General features: G+C 49.9%; 1 protein-coding gene across 2 annotated transcripts in view; it reads right to left on the bottom strand.

The window, feature by feature from the left end:
• LSP1 (lymphocyte specific protein 1) overlaps positions 1–19,510 on the bottom strand; it is a 51,670-nt gene that overhangs the window by 8,975 nt on the left and 23,185 nt on the right. For both annotated transcript variants that reach the window (XM_030039201.2, XM_030039202.2), the window contains exons 2-10: positions 16,199–16,351; positions 12,723–12,812; positions 9,388–9,583; positions 8,271–8,402; positions 4,986–5,029; positions 4,727–4,808; positions 4,217–4,357; positions 3,349–3,429; positions 2,345–2,459 (exon numbers count right to left, since the gene is read on the bottom strand). In XM_030039201.2, coding sequence (XP_029895061.1) covers positions 2,370–2,459; positions 3,349–3,429; positions 4,217–4,357; positions 4,727–4,808; positions 4,986–5,029; positions 8,271–8,402; positions 9,388–9,583; positions 12,723–12,812; positions 16,199–16,351 — 1,009 coding nt within the window. In that variant the 3' untranslated portion in view covers positions 2,345–2,369. The remainder of the gene's footprint in view (positions 1–2,344; positions 2,460–3,348; positions 3,430–4,216; positions 4,358–4,726; positions 4,809–4,985; positions 5,030–8,270; positions 8,403–9,387; positions 9,584–12,722; positions 12,813–16,198; positions 16,352–19,510) is intronic.

The following is a 19,510-nucleotide window of genomic DNA, read 5'->3' as shown; positions in this document are numbered from 1 at the left end:
AAGACGGTTTCAGAAGCAATTGTGCTTCAATCCACTGTGTCCTGCAGCGAGGATGACCACCCAGAACAAACCAGTGACTCTCACATAAGGTTTATGTTTTGCATCTGCTGGGCTTCCCATCAGGCTCTGTCCACAACTCAGCCCCAACTGCACAGGGATGGAGGACAGAAAATCGCAAGTGGGGAGAGCAATTCTCACAGTGGGAAGCAGAGGAAGGCAGGTATGGCTGCATGGTTTAGCACTTTTGCCCCAAGAGCGAAGGGCAGAGGCATACAGCAGGCATGGCAAGTTGTGCAGAGACAGACCCTGGCACGAGAGCATCACAGAGGAGAGAACAGATGCCTGGAGACAACAGATTTCCACCAGTCGCTCTGCATTGGGAGCCATTGCAGCGTGTCCCAGCCTGATGCGCTATGCTGAGCAAGGGAAGGGGAACACTGCTGGGCACGGAGTTTGGTTGTTTTTCAGTGTCAAACAGCCTCAGGCAGTTGCTAAGAGCCCAAATTGCCACTTACAGAACACCTCTTGCTCCACAGCCTGCTCAGAGGTCCTGCAGCTCAGGAAGGGGGAAGAGGAAGAAAAACTGTACCTGTGCTTAAGGAACTAGAAAGGTGATAAGGTGGTGTTGAGCAAGCGACACAGGTGTGAGCCAGAAGGGTTTGGAAGCAAAAAGGCAACAACAAAGGGATCTGGCAGCAGGGAAAAAGGATGAACATAGTTCAGGGGGGTTGAGAGGAGCTGGGGAGCAGGGACCTCACAGCACACAGCCAGCTAAAAACCTAAGATGGTAAAAAAGCCAAGATCCTTCAGCTATCAGTCATTTTGCTATTCAGAGTCAAAAACCCTTCCTTGTGAATGAGCCCACAGGGCAACAGTGTTGTGCCATGGCTGTTTGGAGTACTGGGTGGATCCTAGAGGACATCCTGTGACAGTCACTGGCCTTTCAAGAAAGGATGCTGGAAAAAGACCAGAGCCAAGGGCACTTTCCTTTGAGCTCCTTGCAGAAGCTGAAGTAGGGCAAACAAGTCCTGTTTGCTGACAACCTAGCAAAACCTGTTTGCTATAAAGAATTTAAGTTCAGTAGGATCTCACCCAGTGCACTGAAACAGACTTCAGGAAAAAGAAGAGGACTGATCAAAAAGGAGACCTTAAAATAGGTTTCTGAAAGCCACAGGCAGAGAAGCAAGTTGAGGATACAACTCCTGCGGTCTCCTCCTTCTTTACATCTAAAAACATAGCTTTGGGCAGGCTTGGGTTTGTACTGCTGCCCACCTCAAAGTGGCATTCGAGAGACCTTCTCTTCTAAATCGACACCAGAAAAGCAAAAAAAAAAAACCAAAACAACATGCTGCACTCAAAAGTCAGCTCCTTGGCGGGGGGGGGGGGGGGGGGGGGGGGGAGAAAGAACACAGCCCTCAGAAGAATTCAGAAACAAAAGGTGTTTTGTAGCAGACAGAGCTATTTATAAGCTTGGCTATGAAATAAAGCTTCTTTTTTATAGTAAGAAAAAAGAGAATGAGCTTGTTTTCACCCCTGACAACTTCCTCTCCTCTGACTGTGCCAGATGCTGCCTGGTTGCATCCAACCAGTTATCACCTCCCTTTACACCGTTCCTCCTTATTGCCACAGCCCTCTACTATCATCCACTCAAGATAACACCAGGATATCTATTAACATAAACACAATATGAGCATGAGATCCAAAGACTGTTTCAAGAGGGCAGAAACAGCAACCCAGCTCTGCCTCCCCCCTTACTGCACATCAGAGGACAGTCCTTTCTGCTCTGTTGGTCTACCCAGCACAGCAGATGTTCATGTCCTCCCCACTCGACCCTATTAAGGACTGGTTCCAAGAGGTTACTGAAATCATTAAAAAGTTTTTCCCCTGATTAATTCAGTAAATCTGGGAATTAGACCCCAGAAGCATCTGAATTTCAGGAGTACCTCAGCCGCTATGCTCAGACAGAACGACCTCTAGCTATCTACTTCTCCTTGCAACATAAGAGAGCATAAGAAAAACAGGCAATTAGAGACTGTTCCTTTGAACTAGCAAAGGCAAATACATCTTCACCCTAACAGCAGTAGCTAAGGGACTTACTCTGCAGATTAACCACAGGTATCCAGCTTCCTAGCAGCATCAGAAAGTTAGAGACCAAAACAAACCCCTGCTGTATACCCACTCCCTTCCAGCTCAAAGGCAGGTGTCTGCCCAGTAGCAAGGCTCCAGGTGTTATCATACAGTACCTTCCAACTTGCCCAAAGTGTAGCTGGCAGAAATAACCCCAACATCTTGCCAGAACACCACCAGGAGTTTGTTACACAGCACAAGGTCATACTCCACCTACCTGGTTAATGAGTTCTCCAGGCATACTATTGCTCTGCAGCATCATCTATCAACACCTTCTTGTACTGGCCATGGCCTGTTGCAACAAATTTATACTTTTTGCCAGAAGGAGTAGACTGAACAGGAGAGAAAGAAAGAGCCAAAGTCAGCATTCTTCTCCCTCAAATAGGCAGTCAAGATCAAATAACTGAAGCCAGAGGAGTATGCAATATGGTTGTCTGTAATCCCAGAGGGCTTGGAGTCAGCCTCCTCTGTACTCCCTTCTTGCCCCTTCCACATGAACTCTTTGCACAGCCTGACCACCGCTTTCTATAAGCATAAAGTAACACAGCGAGCACAGGATGTGTAATAGGAAAGGGAAGATGCAACACCAGGTCTCATGAGGGAGGGCTCATCTAAGAGCCCAGACCTCCCAAGCCAGGGCTGGTTTCACCCATAGCAAGAGCCAGTTTCATTTACCACATTCTCGCAGCAGTACCCACGGAGGAACAGACAAGATACTTTGTCTTCCTCTCCCAGCCTGGACAGTTCGAGCAACAGCCACTTGCTGCATTTTAATAGGCATTCCCACAAATGTACCGGTAGGCACAAAACCCCAGATCCATGTGCAAGTGTTGGTACTGTCTTAGGTTCAGTTCCACTTAATTTTGCATGTTTTCTTTATTCTCAAGATTAAAAAGCATAACAAGACCAAAGTAACTCACATGTGCGGTTGAATTTGAGCCTAGAAGGCTGGGGCTCCCAACTCATGGGCTGAGAACAACATGCTAGTCATGAGACCCTTCAGTATTACTGGTTACAAAACAATTTTTGCCCCCATTTTTACTAGGGCTGAAGCAATAGCAGCTGTTAGGAAGAGCTCTTAGGTATGCCATTGCATTGATAGATACAGGCAGCCCTTGTCCCAACAGAACATCACCATCTTCTCAATACTTCGAATCCAACCAAGAGCTCTTTTTTCACAGCAGAGCAAGTGCTTTCATACTCACACAGATACTAACTCACCTTGATATTGGTCTCGGGTTTGGGATTGCCCTTCTGTTCCCAAAGGCTTCTTTTACTCACAATGTCTCCAGCCACGATATCCTGAGGAGATGATGTTCTCATTACCCTTTACTGCTAACGCTGCTGAACATGCCTTTGTTCACATCCCTTTCAAACCCACACATCTGATGTCCTTTTTTATTTATAATATCACATCATCTGAGCTATGACAGCTGCAGCTAAACCCCGTGACTGTGAAAACTTCTTCCTATTCCCAGTATATCCTATGTTTTCCTCTCACTCTCTTTAACAAGAGCCTGCATCAGAGATCCAAGATGTTTATTTTCTTAAGTTTGTCAACTATTCAAGACATGTTAACATCAAGGCTTTTCTTATGTGGAAGGAATTTTGCTCACAAACACAGGTTTGCAACCAATGTGTTACAGAATCAGCCTCACTCTCAATGACCAGAAACTGAAATTAAGAGAGCAATACATAATAATCTGCATTTTCCAAGTACAAATTTATCATCTTGCAACTGTGTGCTCAACAAATGGTGCTCAGTCCTAGCCCCTGCAGAAGACACACACATTATCCCCACCAGCTGATTTTATTTCCATTTCAAAACAGAGCCTCAACCAGCATCACAGAGGCTTTCCGAGCTGTGCCACCAAGAAACAATTTGGGGCCCTAGCACAGACGAAGGAAAGCTCTGAGGTGGTACACCTTGCATCCTGATGAAGGCGATTGGATCTCTAATATAGATGCCTTTAGAGCTGGTGGGCACCACCAATGAGCCGTACCAACAGGTTAATGCAAATGTAATGTGTGTTGTGCCCAGAGGCCAACACCTCTGCCCCTGCACAAGCAAGTCCTGCAAATGCCATACCTTACAGGGCAGGGACTTCGTGGCAGACTGAGCTGCGACCTCTCCAGTCTCCCAGAGGCTTTTCGTGCTGGCTACCATCATGCTTGTGGTGGGAAGGTCAAGAGAGGGCTGCCGGACAGGTTTTGGAGCCTTTGTGGATGTCTGGAAAATAGATGGAGAAAGATCACCATCAGGGAGTGTGTAGTTTTTCCACACCACACCCCCCAATTGGAGGTCCTCAGGGATGAGGGGCTGTAAAAGGAGACTTGTAGGGTCTTGCTAGTTCCTGCCAGATACTTCCACCCTTTAAGCAAGGAACATGAGGAAACAAGGATGGGACAGCTTGCTAAAGAAACCTACTTTATACTGTGGAGGGAGAGAGAGACAAGAGAAAGCATTGCTGCCACCCAAGGGGAATCGATTCAGTTGTCACCTCCCAGATAGTAAGACTAAGAGGCACGGTGGGAGAGCAATGCCCAGCAAAGAGGGCTCCTTGGGGAGTGGGGACACAGAGACAACACAGCAGCCCACCTCAATAGCCTGTGTGTACTGCTCCAGCCTGTCATCGATCTTCGACACAGGGAGGGGAGGCTGAGTTTTCTTTATGCTGTTACTGAAGAGCAGAGGAGAGAAGAGGATTAAGGCAATCCCCCAGTGCCTCAAGAAGAAGAGAGGACTTTGAGGGCCACAGGCAGCCTGTCACTCCTGCCCTTCCCCACAGCAGGGCCCTCCAGCATCCTCCATTTGCAGGAAGGGACATGCTTTACCCCGAGGTCAACCCTAGAAATACCTTTTCTTTATTGAGCGGTTCAGCAACTCAGTTCTGTCTGTGATCTAAAGTGGGAGAGAGAGAAGACAAAGACATTACTTTTGTCCATGGACCTCAGGTGGATGTAGGTCACCTCAGCTGACCATAACGCAAAACATTTCTCTTCCCTGATCCCTCACCCAGATTTTGGTTAGAAATGCCTCAGTTCCATGTTCCCACACTGGTTAGAGAGACAGTGAGCATCCCCTTTCCAAGGCAGGTGAGCAGAATCACAACCAAAAGCACCAGGGCACAGTAGCAGCCCAACCAGTTTCAGGGCAAACCAACAGCATGCAGCTGGGCTGACAGCTGAAACAGAAACCAAGACCATTTTCTCTACTTCCTCTGCTCAAGGACTAGGTATCTCTCAGACACTTGGTTTCCTAGCCAGACAACAGAGAAAGTGGCAAGTGTGGAAAGACAAGGGGGAAAACTAGGGGCACTGCCAGCCATGTCTGCAGAAGAGGAGCCAAGCACAAGAGCAGCACAGACATGAGTTACATCAACTTATCCACACCAGAGAAGCACACAGACAGGGCAAGTCAGCACATGGAGCCACCTGCAAGGCAGCCCTTCACGTCAAGCCATTAGGGAAAAGTTTTGCAGAAGAGGCTCCTGTGCAAGAACTCTTTGGCTGAGACAGGAAGGCAAGCAAACACTTCACAACCACTGAATAAATGAAAGCTGAAATGTTGCTAAACCTCACAGCTCCTTCGTGCCCCGGAAAACAAGAACACAGAGAGAAAAAAAAATCACTTTCAAGCCAAAGGGGAGACTCGTTTTTAACACCAGCTCCTACAGAGCCAAGGAGCAGCAACCAAGTAACAAGGAGCCTTCTCTCCCTGTATAACTGCTGCCTGTGCCATGTGAAACATAACCTACCAAGTTAGCAGATAAAAAGCAGCACTAAGTGCTCATTTTAAGATGCTTGCAGGATGCTGGTGCTAAATTTTAGCTAAGCAGAAGACAAGACAGCATCACAGAGAGGCCACATTTAACAGCAGTGCCCAAGAGCACAAGGCTCATTAGGGAAGAGCACAACCACCAAATGGTGCAACCCTGGCTAATAGAGATGTGCTAGGGAGAGTCACTCTGCATGGTCCCAACACAGCAGCGTGACAGATATCCCACCAGCCAGCTTTTTCTGCTGGGCAGGCTGCCTGCCTGCTGCCAGCTCACTCCTTTGCTCGGTGCTGCAGGAATCAATGCTTGCCTCCAAGCCGGGACTTCAGAGATTGGGTTGCTCATCCCTCTGGGACATTGATGGGTAGGCTGGCACTTCATGGGGCATAACAGCACCTGAAAGGGGAATCTGGTAGATGCCTGCCTATACGTCAGCTTCTCAACCACAAGCAGATAAGATATCAATACAAAAAAACCTTGCCAACCCTGCCAAAGAAATGCTGTGCAGATGCAAACCACCCACAGGTGCTTCCAAAAGGTCATAAATGAGCATCAAGTTAAACACAGAGGGGCCTAGAAAAGGCTGTAGGTGACAGTAGATCTCAGCATGACGGTCTAGGTGGAAACAAACTTTCCCTAAGCTATTTGGAGACCACCGCCCCCTGCCCAGTAGGGCAATTCCTTGCAGCAAGAGTCATGCATTTCTCTGGTCCAAAGTGCTTTCTGAAGGCCAGAAGAAACCACACAGTTCCTCACTCAGCTAACCTCAAAACTCAGAGCTCACAAGAGCCCTGAGACAAAACAGGGCTGGTATGAGGATTCCTCCCCGCCACCTCACATCTATTTCAGCCCCCAGGCACACTGGCCCTCTGAACCCCAAACACCCCATCACACTGCAATCCAACAACTGCCTGCCCCAGATGTGTACCTGGCCTCCACCAGCCACAGCTGGCAGGGCACCTCACCACCCACTGCAGATGCTTTCATCTTTCCACTACAAGCAGTGTTTCTGTTGAGCGATCCTGTGCCAAAACACCTTCTTGGTGGTCAACGTGTTTAATTCTTAGTGTTTGCACAAAGCCCTGCTAGCTGGGGTGTAAAGATCCTCCTTCCTTTGGAAGGATCCCAAGCTCATATTTTTCCTGAACAGCTTTACTTTTGGCTTTGTGTATTGGTGAGCTGTGACATCACTGTTATAAAACACAGAGACTGTATTTCTAAACCTTTCCCTGGGCTAATCCTAGCAGCAGCAGTTAAGCTCAGGTCAGAAGCCATTTGTGTTCTGAAGTTGTAATGACAAAAGTTTCAGCACATAAAAGGCACTGGAAGCATTTCCCATATTTCCCCACCAGTCCCACTCCAGGGATATGCTTTGGCCACCCCCACTCCACTTTTCAAACCTAACATTAGCACGTGGTCTGCACCCAAACCCACCCTTTCTCCCCTCTTTTTATTTGACTTTAAAAAGGCTTCTCCATAAAGAGCAAGAATCTGATGGTTGTAGATGATGAAACCTTCCTCTTACAATCCATTTACTGGTGCAAGAGGAAGTGCTCATACAATCCTCCCCATCCAGGAAATATTGACTAAGCAAATAGCACATATCTAAATGCAAAAAACCAAAGATAATACCATCAGCAGATTAACAGGCTACCCAGGCTCCTCACCATTTCCCTCACTGCTATAATCAACAAGCTTAGGGCTGACAAAGACAAAAAGCCATTCACTACAGAAATCACTTATCTGTATCTATTGTACTTAAAAGCACATGCACAGAACTGAGGATTTGTAGTAAATGCAACAGACATCATGAGATGCAATTCAGGTGGTGTTAAAAATGGAAGTTTCACAAGAGCATCAATGCAGACAGATGCAATTGGGAAGGACACAATGCTTCAGAGATCAGGAATCCCCATACATTTAAAAAACTTAAGTCACACTTTCTGATTTTATTCCAAGTAAGATAGGGAAATTGCAGTGCTTCAAGTTTTGGGGGGAAGGGAAATCTCATTTTCTGATTAGTCTTTGAACAAATTCACAAGCTGAAAGCACAGACATCTTTCTCAGTATTACAAAATTCTCTGGAGTCCTCAATGAACTTTAGACTTTTACGGTGATTGGCAAAGTATACACAAAGACAGTTACGGCCTCCAACAGCTCAAGCAGGCAAAGAAGGAGGAGAGGAGGTTGACAACCAAGGAAGATGAGGGAAACAGATAAAGTGATTTGTCCCAGCCTGTAGCAGGAGTGGGATAACAGGATTCACACCCTACATTACCGTAAGCCCTGGATCATCTTTCCTCATCATTAGATGCTCTATTGCAATAGTTACCATGCCTCCAGAGGGGCCCGAGGAACACAAACCTTCGTGGAGCACATGGCGGTGTGGTCAGAACACAGCTCTTCTTCTTCTTCCAGGCTGGCAGGGCTTGGGGCCTTCTGGCGTTTTTCTGGTGTTTCTTCTTCTTCTTCTTCATTTCTTCTTCTCTTCTTTTCCTGAATGCAGAAAATTAACAAGCCAGGAAATGAGCTGGTCAAACTGCTTCCTATGCAACAAAAGTGATTTTTTTCCCTGTTTTCCAGGCTTCCTGCATCACACTAAACAAACACGTGAGCACAGAAACTTTTTTGTTCACATCATCTAATTTTGAAACATCCAGGAAGAAGCTCAAGTGTCATTTGGGGGTGGGGGAGGAATCAGAGAAATTTTGCAGATTCAAGGTTCCAAAATGGTATCGAAAGGGGTCCTTGCATCAGTTAATAAAGATTTCTTACCACTATTGAGATAGGAAAACACAAAATTCTCATTTAGAGGCCACAAGGAGAGAGAGCAGCTGCCTTCAGAATAAATGGCTAGAAAGAGACACACGCACAGTTCAAATGCAAAAAGCATACTAGCCTCAGCAAGTCAAAATCCATTTACAACAACAGATATTTGAAGCTCAGCCACCCTAACGGACTTGCACACCACTCAAGTTCCAGCTTTGTCTCTCTCATTAACCAGGAATTACACCTCGTCAGAAAAGCAAAGAAAGAAAACCTCAGCTGGCAGCAATGCAAGATTTAGAGATGCATCAAGCCAAAGTGCTCCAAAGATGCAGTAAAGGCTGGAAAGAGAAAAACAAGCAGTAAAGTTTAGATGTGAGTTTTCCTGAAGAGCTACTCACTGCCCACAAAACCACAGGAGAAATGGTAGCACTTTCCTTCTCAGTATTGCAGGGACATGACTAAACCACCACAAACACTGGGAGCAAACACACCACCCTTGCAAGAGGGCAGAGGCTGCCTGCAGTGACCCCAAGAATGCACATAGGCAAGAGTGGCACCAGCCCCCGGTTATGCCGTGAAAGCATGTCTGTGTGGGCTCAACACCCAGCAGCGTTAGCAGCAATGGTGAGCTGAGTTCTTGGAGAGCAGCCCCCAGCCCCAGCTCTGCCACCAGCCTTGGGGAGAGGAGGTGGTCAGCTCCTCCTGATCCCACCTCTTGCTCGGCTCTCTCCTCTTCCTCCTGCTCTTGGAGCTGTTCTTCCTCCTGGCACAGCCTCTCTTCCTCCCTGATAACTACATTCTCCTCCTGGACCTCCTCCGGGCTTTCCTGATCCAGCTGGATCTGCTCCAGTTTGACTTCAGCTTCCCTCACACCACCGTCCTCTTCTTCATATGACTGTCGTGGAGACCTAGAGGTGGAGGAGAGAGGTCAAAGCAGCAAAGCACGTTGTTATGAGCCTACAGACACCATCAGGTGCCTCAGACCTCTAGAAATATGAATTTATCACTCCCCCAAGCCTACAACTTGCGGGGTGTTTTACACCAGGGCTCACAGCCACTTCCTGGTCCCATCCAGTTCCAGGCAGCCAGACACGACAGCAGTCACATCACACTTTCACTCTTTGAATGTCCAAGACACAGCTCAACCAAGAGTTGTGGCAGAGCTGAAGGTATCTGCGTGTTTCCAGCCTCACCGCGGGCAAGACCCGCAGGAAAACAGAGATCAGAGCTCCACTCAGACCCCAGGCAGAGAGGACACTACCACTGTGATGTGGTGCTGGCTCAATTCTCTGCTAAGCTACAGCCCGAATCCCAGGCAAGCCAGTGTGCTCTGTGGTCCTGGTGCACAAACACAGATCTGATACTGCCCCACAGTTCCCAGCACCAAACGCAGCCTTCCTATGCCTACGCTCATCTTCCATGTTAACAGACCCTCTTGCTGGAGAAGGAACCAACCAACAACACATGAACATGATTCCCAAGATTCCCCTTTTCCCTAGCTGAAGCTAAACTGCAGGGCAAGCCTACACAGCCACTCACACAGGGGTTTTTTTTGTTTCCAAGGCACAGTGCTTCACAAGCAACACTATATCTACACCTGACCCCGAGCCTCAGCTTTGCCCACTGGAATAAATGACACCTTTACTCATGTCACAGCCCAGCAAAACAAAGGAGTCCCAGAGCAGCCAGGGTCACCCCTTGGCTTAGGTTTAAAAAGCCACAATGGGGTTTGTACAAGAGGATTCCTCCAGGTCTCTGAGGCTGCAGAGAGGAGACCCAGATTGTTTAAGCAATCAGCTTTGCAAAAGCAGAGCAGCCTGTGCCTTTGGGCACAGAGTCAGTGGGAGCACGTAACCCCAGAGCTCCCACCAGCTCACAGCCATGCACCAAGATGTTATTGTCATCTTACTTTCCCCAGCCAAAGATTAGCTTTCTCCTCCCATCCATTTCTTAGAAAATCACCCAGCTTATGAGAGCAAGGCTAGAGAGCTGGTTAGTAGGCAGCTGCCAAAGTGCAAGGCTGACTCACCAGCCAGCACCGAAACATGAAAAAAAGTTCAAACAAGACTTTTCCACCCACCTCTCTGCTGCTGGGAAGGCAGCTCACAGGACAGCCACTGTCCAGCCCTCCTCACTGACCACATGGGGAAAAAGCTGATGCATCTGCTGGCTCGCTTGGCTTGCTACTAATCATACTCCCACAACAGCGCAGTCATCAGCAGCAAATGGGCCCCAAGGGCCCAGGTAACTAGTTTCTCTTACCCAGGATGCCAGCAATGCCTCCAGCTAAAGTACAAGCTCATATTAAAAATTAAGGCCAAGAGATACAATGCAGTCTATAGGATACCTTTTGCACCCCAGCAATTTTGTATGGGAGGCAGCTAGTCTGACACGGCTCCCACCTTCTTACATGCAGCTGATAGCATGGATCTCCCCCCACAAAGTGGGGAACCAGAACCAAAAAGAAAATGCACCTTAGCACTAAGGCCCTCCAGGGACACACAAGCTGTCTTAGCTACCATCCAATGGAGAGCAACTGTCCCTGTCCCCTCATTTGTAGCCACCACCTAAACATCCTTCACATGAAAAAACAGGATTTGCTCCACATTCAGTTAAGCAGGAGAGAGGGGAGTTGGAAAACCCTGGCCACAGCACTGCTTTCTTCCAGCGTCGGGCATCCCAGCCAGACACCCAGCTTACCTGTGCTCACTCCAAGCCTGTCCTTTGGGTGAGGCAGATGAGTAAGGGCAAAACTGCTGAAGGGACTTTATAGGGCACAGGCACCTGCTAGGAAGGAAGGAGGCCCAGCTTCTGCAAAAAGCCCTCTCCCAGGAAGCCCACAGCGTCTGAGCACCTTCAGCTGCCTCTCCCACCCAGCCTCCAGCCAAAAGCCTGCTCACCTACAGCCACTGCCTTTAAAGCACCACCCCTATCTGATAGGCTTCACCTGCTATGGATGCCTCCTCCCCTGCTCAGCACCCTCCTGACCCACTACAGAATAAACACAAGCATCACATAAAAAATCCAAGGAGCAATTCCTGGAGAGGATAACACCACCCTTCCAGCTAATTCTCTTTTGAAGGCCAAGGAGGGAATAGCAGCAGTCTTTCTCTCCGGACAAGCTCTTTGCAAGGGAGGCGGAAAAAGAGGCAGCACGCTGAGAAGCAGATGGGGCTGACTTCTAATTGCTCCCACAGATGTGATAATCAACACCATGGTGAGGTGCTTGAGCAATGCTTATGGGGTCAGGGCTGAAAAGGTACAGCTTGCAGAGTGGTTTAGCTACAGTGTTTGGAAAAAGGCAAGCTCTATTTATTTGTTCATCAGTAAATATTAATCTTAGGCATTATTTCAGTCTCAGGGGTAAAGAAGAGGCTGTGTCATCACAGGGGCAAAATTCCCTATAAAATCAAGCTGCCGAGAGAGCTGAGTCACAGAGTTCACATGCAGGTTGATGGTCCAAGGGAAGTAGTTAAGGCAGGAGTTTGGTTCAGCTCAGCAAGGGGAGAGTGATGGGAATGGGGACTAAACAGCTGGCACACAAGCACCTCTCGGGGCTCTTTGCTGCCTGTTTTCCCCTGCTGAAAGAGGAGTCAAGCACAAGGTGGGGTGAGGCTACAACACCCACTATGCTGACATGAGCCAGGAAGCAGCAATAACTTAGAACAGCTTTTTAGGCTGGCCTGGATTACGTTAGGGGCCATTTCAACCCCTGCAGCAGCTCAGGTGGCTTAAATCCACTGTTGTCACTCCTCCAAACCCAGGCGTCCTGGCAGGCTGCCATTGCTTGGAGTGCAAAGCTCAATCCGAACATCCCCAAAGCCCGGGGCAGTCCCTGAGCCTGTTCCTCCCCACTAGCCCAAATGGCAGGTGAAGAGCATCCGTCCCAGCCGTGCGGGGCCCGTACTGTCCTGCTGATGCTCCAGCCTCTGGCCTTTTTCTTATGCATGCTAGGCTTGACCTGGGCTTGGTCACCCCTCCTCAGGGACTATCCTTTTGTTGGGCATGTTGGTTCCCCTCCCCTCAGTCCGGCTGTGTCATACCCACCTCTGTTTGCGCTGCTCGAGCTTCTGGGACCAGTCACTGAACCCCTCATCCTCCTCCAGCTCTGAAGTCCCGGATGGCTTAAAGTCATAGCTGAAACACAGCAAGAAGGAAAATTAGAATGAGATGCAAAAAAACCCCAAACCTGACCTGAAAGAGCCCCAGCCTGATACTGCCCTTCTCTCCCTCCAGCTATTGCATCTTCTTTCCTCCGGCTGCTCCCAAATCCCCCTTGAAGCTTTATTCTCCATTACAGGAAAGACACCTTTGCCATGAGCTTAGGAGCACCCTTGTACAGAGGGAGTCTCTTGGGGCATCACTGCAAGATGAAGAAGGAGCAGTTCCACGTCTCTAGCAGGAGCACCCTGCTGCCTGCCTGGTCTCTGGAACCACACACAGGAGAGCAAAAGACAAGCAGCACAACAAAACCAAAAAGTCCCTGGTTTTCTTCTGCGCCGGAGCTGGCCCTAGCTTGTTTGGACCAGAGGTGTTTCAAACTCGGTTGCTGCTTGTCCCAATAGAAAAGACATCAGCAGGAGCTGGCCTGAACAGATCGCTGGATGAGGAAGGCATGAAGACCCAGAGATTAGGACACTGGCTCAAGTTCTGGGTTGGATCCTCACATTCCCGTCCAGCTTTGAGCCAGTCACGTGCACTTGCATGACTCTGGCTCCCTGCCTGTGAATACTCTACTGCTGTACGGAGCCGCAGCCCTCCCAGAGCACACAGCTGCTGGTGCCAGATGCGGGCTGGCCTTGCATGGGGCTTGTTGGGTTTTTCCTATTTCTTTCCTTGCATTCACAAGGAGACTAGCCTGCTGGCTGGGGATCCTGGGTGGGCAGCCACGTTGCAGGCGTTGGCCTGAGGAGGTGGCTTCACGGATGGTTTTGGGACGCAGGGCTGTCACATCACCTGGGAGTGAGAATTAGTATGTGGGACTCACAGATTAGTTTAAAACTCAGAGGATCAAAATACATAATAAATGTGGGTGAGTCTTTTCTTTGCCTTTCTGGGCTCTTAGGAGGTGTCATGAGATGCCTAGCCTCCTCCGTGATGCCAGTGGCTTGAAATATAGGGCATTTCTCTGAGATTTGGGAGTCTCATATTGAACTGACTGCAAGAGCTGAGGGTTTACAAAAAACACGTGCCCTCACCAGGCTCACCAGGGAGGGTAGCAGGCACTGTGCACCAGAAACGGCTGCTCAGCCACAAGTTTGAGCACAGCCCAGCTCCTGCCGCACTTCAGCATCCCCTTAGACTGCCGAGCAGTGATGCCACGTAGGTCTAGGACACTGAAGCCCAGGCTGGGTTATTTTCCACTGCATGTGTAGCAGTAGCTTGTGGATGCCCCAGGATAACACTCAGGAAATCTGATGTGGAGCCAGGATGGGACTATGGATCTGCTGAGTCCCTGGTCAAGGCTTCAGGCGAGCTGCAGCGTTGATGATGCCCAAGGCAGAATTGCTCCAGTATTTGTGGCCCTGGCCACAAACATGTGCTCAGGCTATCAGAAAAGCTCCCCGGGAGCAAAGGAGACCAGCCGAATGTGTTTGAAAACTGGTTGCTTCCCTGTGCCCCTCTGCAAACACGGCCCCAGGGGAAGCACCAAGCCAGCACAGCCCCATCAGCACCGCTTAAGCTGATGTCCATCCCTCTGGGTCCCAAGGCCACGTGTGTCTTTCCTGCAAACCCACTGTTTTGCAGGTTATTTCTCTTTTTTTTTAGTGGGGGGAAGGGAGGAGAGGAGCTTCACTCTGTCCCTTTAGTGCAAGGAAATGCCGAGGGTGGGTTTGCACAAACAGGAGTAACACGGATGGGATGAGTCCCAGCGCGGGAAGAGCTGAGGGAAGGAGCGGACAGTGTTTACACAAGAGAGAGCAAAGCTTTGCGGAAGATTAATAGCTAGGGCTGACCCCGGCTGCATGAGCAAGCCCAGGTGGCCGTCAGCAGCTGCAGAAGAAACCAGGGGATGGCCAGAGAAGAAACATCCTTCTGGTGAAGCCTGGCCCAGCAGGATCAAGCATCATGAAGTGGGGAGCAAAATGCCTCATTTTAGGAGTTGTTCTGCTTGTCATGGCCCCCTTCACAGATGCTTAAGCACTCAATTAAATTTCGGCAATGCCAACGGTCCCATGGGGCCAGCAGCGTGTCTGTGCCTATGCCCACAGGACTGGAGCCTGCAAGCTAGGTTACTGGGGCTGCTGCACGCTGCTCTGTGCCCAAGGCCACTCACAGCATCTCCCAGTAAAGCAGAGACCAGAGATCTTGTCTGCCATTTTAAAGACCTTTACAAATTATTTTCCAGCCCCTGTGTGAAGAGGGGTTTGGAAAAGCTAATGATTATTATTACTTTCCAGAGCTTCTGTTTGCTTTTAGGGCAGACTGCAGTGGTTCTGTCTGCAGAATATCACTGGGTGTATTTCTACAAAAAATTTTGAAGCTTCTTTGCAACACTTTTAGACAAAAAAAAAAAAAAAAAGTCCTGAATAATTTTGAAAGTAATAGATTTTTATAAACAGCTTTTGCTGTTTTCCAGTAAAATGAAGCTGCTGCTTCTCTCTGACGAAAATCCCAAATTCTGCCGCCACTTTTCCATTGTGTTTAATACATTTAGAAATAAGTTGAACACATGAATAGTGGGAAGACTGGGGTCTTTAAGACAGAGTTTGGCAACTCAGAGTGCAGACTGGTTTTTGTGCCAGCCTCAGTGCCGCACTGCACCTGGGCTGCTGTGCCGTGGACACAGGGAGGCTGCGGTGGGATGCTGTGGTGGGATGCTGGGGACGTGACTGGTCACCCTATCTCTTCTCCAGGAGTTTCCTCACTGACAGCAGATAGCTCAGATTCTCCATAAATGCCTCCTGAGCTACTTCCATTTAGGACCTGCTCATTAAAGCATCAAATTAAACTTTAACCCTTGGAGCTGTGAACTGCACCAACTCAGGAGCTGCTCCATGCTCCCCACTGCTGGGGCAGCATCCTCCAAGGGAAGAGCGAGGAGCCCAGCCAGGAGAGGTGATCACTTGCTTGGCCGCCAGCACCATGATCTGCCCAGGGTTGTGCATCACATCCTCAGGCACGTGTCTGTCTTCGCACGTATCGGGAACTTCCATCAGTTTCAGCGTAGGATGATTCACAAGCTGAAATTTAACCCGGCACTGAAATCCCTGGTGATGGGGACTCCCTGCCTGAGCTCCGTCTTACCCAAGCTGTCCTAGTTTAAACTCTCAGGGCAGTAGAAAACCCAGCCCCCAGCCAAAAAAGAAAGAGCAAAGCAGGGATTCTGGCTTTTTCTGCCCAAGCTAGAAACACACTATTTGTTAATCTGGGCTAAATCCCCCAACCCAAACCTATTAGGGAACTTCCCCATCTCCCCAAACCACCCCGAACAACAGAGACACCCACTCTGTGGATGTAGGAGGGTTTTGCTGCAAGGAGAGAGTGTGTCACTGAAGGATTTATCCATGGGTATTTCTTACTGGTTTTCCTGTGCTGGACCCACGCTCTCTGAGCAGGAGACAGTGCTGTTCAAGCCCTCTTCGGCCTGGGACCTCAACTGCTTCTCCCGCTCCCGCCGCCGCCGCTCTCTTGCTGCCTCCTCCTCGTCTTCCACGCTCCACTGCGCTGTCAGCCTGCCAAGCCAGAGGGAAAATCCATCCTTAACGCCGTTGGGCAGTGCCTGTGAAACCTGGCAATAATCCCCCGAGGTTCCTGGGCTCCCCCCGGCAAGCGGGGGGCTCCTGCAGAGGAGCGCTCCCACCATGAGCGGCGCTCCTCGAAGCGGCATCCCTGCCTCCATCAGCATGGCTCTGCAGCAGGACTGACTGACGTGCAAGGAAAAGGTGGGACACACGGACTGGGAGAGGGGTGCAGGAGAGCCTTTCCCAACCCTGACGAAGATGTGGCGCCTATCCCCCTCCTCCCAGACCAGCCACCTTCCTGTGGGCTGGAAGCCCACTGAGAAGCACCATTCCCTGCAAAGCAGCTTTGCATCCCAGGAGGGGTTTGTAAAGGGTCTTGGAGTGCTGCAAGAAATCCCACTCCCCCACCTCAAGCTTTGGCCCAGGGAGGGCAAGATCTGCACCCTGGGGGTCAGTTTTCTTAAGCAGTTGAGCTGTTCCTGCCTGACCAGGAGCAGAAGGAACCGTGGTGGAGGGCAGCGGCTGTGTCCTGCTCTGTCCTGCCCAGCTTCCTTCCTCCCCTGCAGAGAAGAAAAACCCGCCCTGGCTTCTGCCAGACATCTCAGCCAGCGGATAACAACACCTCTGTCAGCAGAACGGCCTCTCGCATCCCCAAGGAAGTGATAAGGCAGCTGCCGTATTCCTCCTCCGGCGATAATGCTGGTCCCCACGCAGGATCGGCTCCCGCTCCACTGCTGGTGGCACCGGCTGGGATGCAGGCAGAAAGGGACACGCCGCCACAGCACGGTCACCGCTCACCCAAAGGGCCTGCGATGGCAGCTGGAGCGGGGCAGGTCTAACTCGTGGTACCCGGGGCTGATGCTGGGGCAGATGCTTGGCTCGGCCAGGTCCAAAACAGACCATGAAGGCTGTTTCCCCTGGTGTTTACAGAAATGCTCTTGTGCAAGGCACACACATGGGTGTTGGGAAGGCGTTCTCCTGTGAGCAGCAGGACCCAGCTCGACCTGCGCCTCCCACACCTTCGGGCACACCCTGAGGACTGCAGTCCCCATAAGATGAACCTGATCGGTAGGAGATAAGGTGTAGTATCAGTTCTGACTGGGGCAAAGAGCTTGTGGAAAGGAAAACAAAGAAAGAAAACAAAAATGCCTTAGTTGAGACTTGTCTCAGCCCAGTTTGAGTGAACAATGGGCAGGTTTCAGCTGACCCCAGAAGTGCCACTCTGCCAGCCTGCCCAGCTTTGCCCACAGCCTGGACTATGAACCGTATGAGAGGGCCTCACCAAGATGCTGTTTTCATTTGAGGGTCATGACAGATCTCCCCCCCTCACATCAAAGGAAAGAAGAAAAAAAAATGTCAGGATTAATGGAGACATTTTGTTAAAGAAAAATTTGGCTTTTCTAATTACACTATGAACCTTGTCAGCCTTTCCAGGGGAGACTCACTCGGAGCCTATTTTACTCGGCAGTCCTGGCAGGACTGCCGAGCTTAGCCCCGTTAGCATCCCTTTGCGGAGTGGTCCCACCACCACCCTGGCAGGAAGCTGGGGGTCACCCCGCATCCCTGCCCACCCGAACACCCACCTCCCCTGAGACAGCAGAGCCACGATGCAGAGCCAGATGGAGACAGGTCCCCCATCCCTGCTGAGCCCACGGGGGAGCAGGGAATGAAGCACATCCCAGGACTAGGCCAAGAGACCGCTTCGCCAACGTGTAATTACTGCCTGCCTTATTTTGGGTGGGGTCTTTTTGCAAGCAGCAAATTCAGCCACTCTTTCCGCTTCTGCCCCCTCATCGCCCCTTGCCACCTTGCTCTCCATGGGGAAAAAAGCGGACCCAGACCGAAGTCCGGGCTCCCCTCCTCCCTTCCCTACTCATCCCACACTCCTATTTATTGTTTTCCCCCAGGTTCCCATAGAAACCCTTGTCTGTGGGCCTGGCAGGAAGCCACCATGTTGTTGTGTTGGGTTTTTTTTAATATATAAATGAAGTCATTCATTAAACTCTGCCATGATCTCCCTCCCTTGTGTGACAGCTCCAGATAGTCTCCGATTTGGAAAGGCTCTTAACCCCCTCTCACCCATATCGCCCCAGTTACAAGAAGCAAGGTCCATGTTTATGCCAGAACAAATTAGATTTCGATTTATTTCCTCCAACCCCTCCTCCAGCTCCTTGGGAAGCCGCTGCAGAGGCAGCGCTGCACCAACCCCTGGCTCCTGTCCCCTCCGAACCATGCGAGCTTTCCATGGTGTGAGAGCAACGTTGGTTGGCAGCTCTCTCCCTTTCCCAGTTGGATGTGACTAACTCTCTCCCCATGACCTCACCGGCTCGCTATTCTGTCCCTGCATCCTCTGAACAGGCTGAGGACAGAGCCGGGGGCGACCATTTTGGGGAGAAGGATTTTTCTGCAAAAGCAGGGAAACATCTTTCCCAGCTCCCTTTGCCACAGAGCAAACCTGCCTCCAAGTTGCCCGCTGCCGTGCTGGGATGCGGCTCAGACACACTGAGCATCATGGTGGGGCTGCAATGCTGGGAGCTCCCTGCCTGCTCCTCTCAGCAATAAGGGCTGCTGATAGAGCCCCCAGCAAGCCCCCACTCACCCTGGGTTCAGAAATATCAGCACCCTCCAGCAAACACCTAAAACCAGTTTATTAGCGGATTCAGAGCTCGCTCTCACGCTCAAACAGGCTGGCAGCAGAGCAAGGTTTAATAAGTGATGCTTTGAGGTTCAGTAGTCACACCGACAAGCAGAGGAAAAAGGACGATTCCTTTTTGACTGACCTAGCACACAAATATTTGTCTTCAGTGAAAAACAAACAAAAAAAACCCCAAACAAATGAGAAACTAAACCTTGCCAAAGTCCTTGCATTTCAGTCAGCTATAGGGGTTTGTTGGACTGCAGACAGAATGTGCCATTCCAATTTGGACAAGCCCAAGTGTGAGGAGGGGGTCAGCTGTTAAATTGCCTTTCAAAGCAAAAAGGTGGAAAGATTTAATTTCCAAACAGTTCCGTTTTCTAAGAAGGGGCCGTGGTCTCCCGTTTGCTCTAATTGCTCACAATCACATGTGGTAACTCAACGTGCTCAGCCCACAGTGGTATTGCACAACCACCTTTCCCATTTCTAGAAATAATTACCCAGCACTTCAGGAT

The sequence above is a fragment of the Aquila chrysaetos genome, chromosome 16 (assembly GCF_900496995.4).
Source record: "Aquila chrysaetos chrysaetos chromosome 16, bAquChr1.4, whole genome shotgun sequence".
Taxonomy (NCBI): Eukaryota; Metazoa; Chordata; class Aves; order Accipitriformes; family Accipitridae; genus Aquila; species Aquila chrysaetos.
The sequence above is the reverse complement of the archived record's forward strand: the minus strand, read 5'-3'. Positions and strand labels throughout refer to the sequence as shown.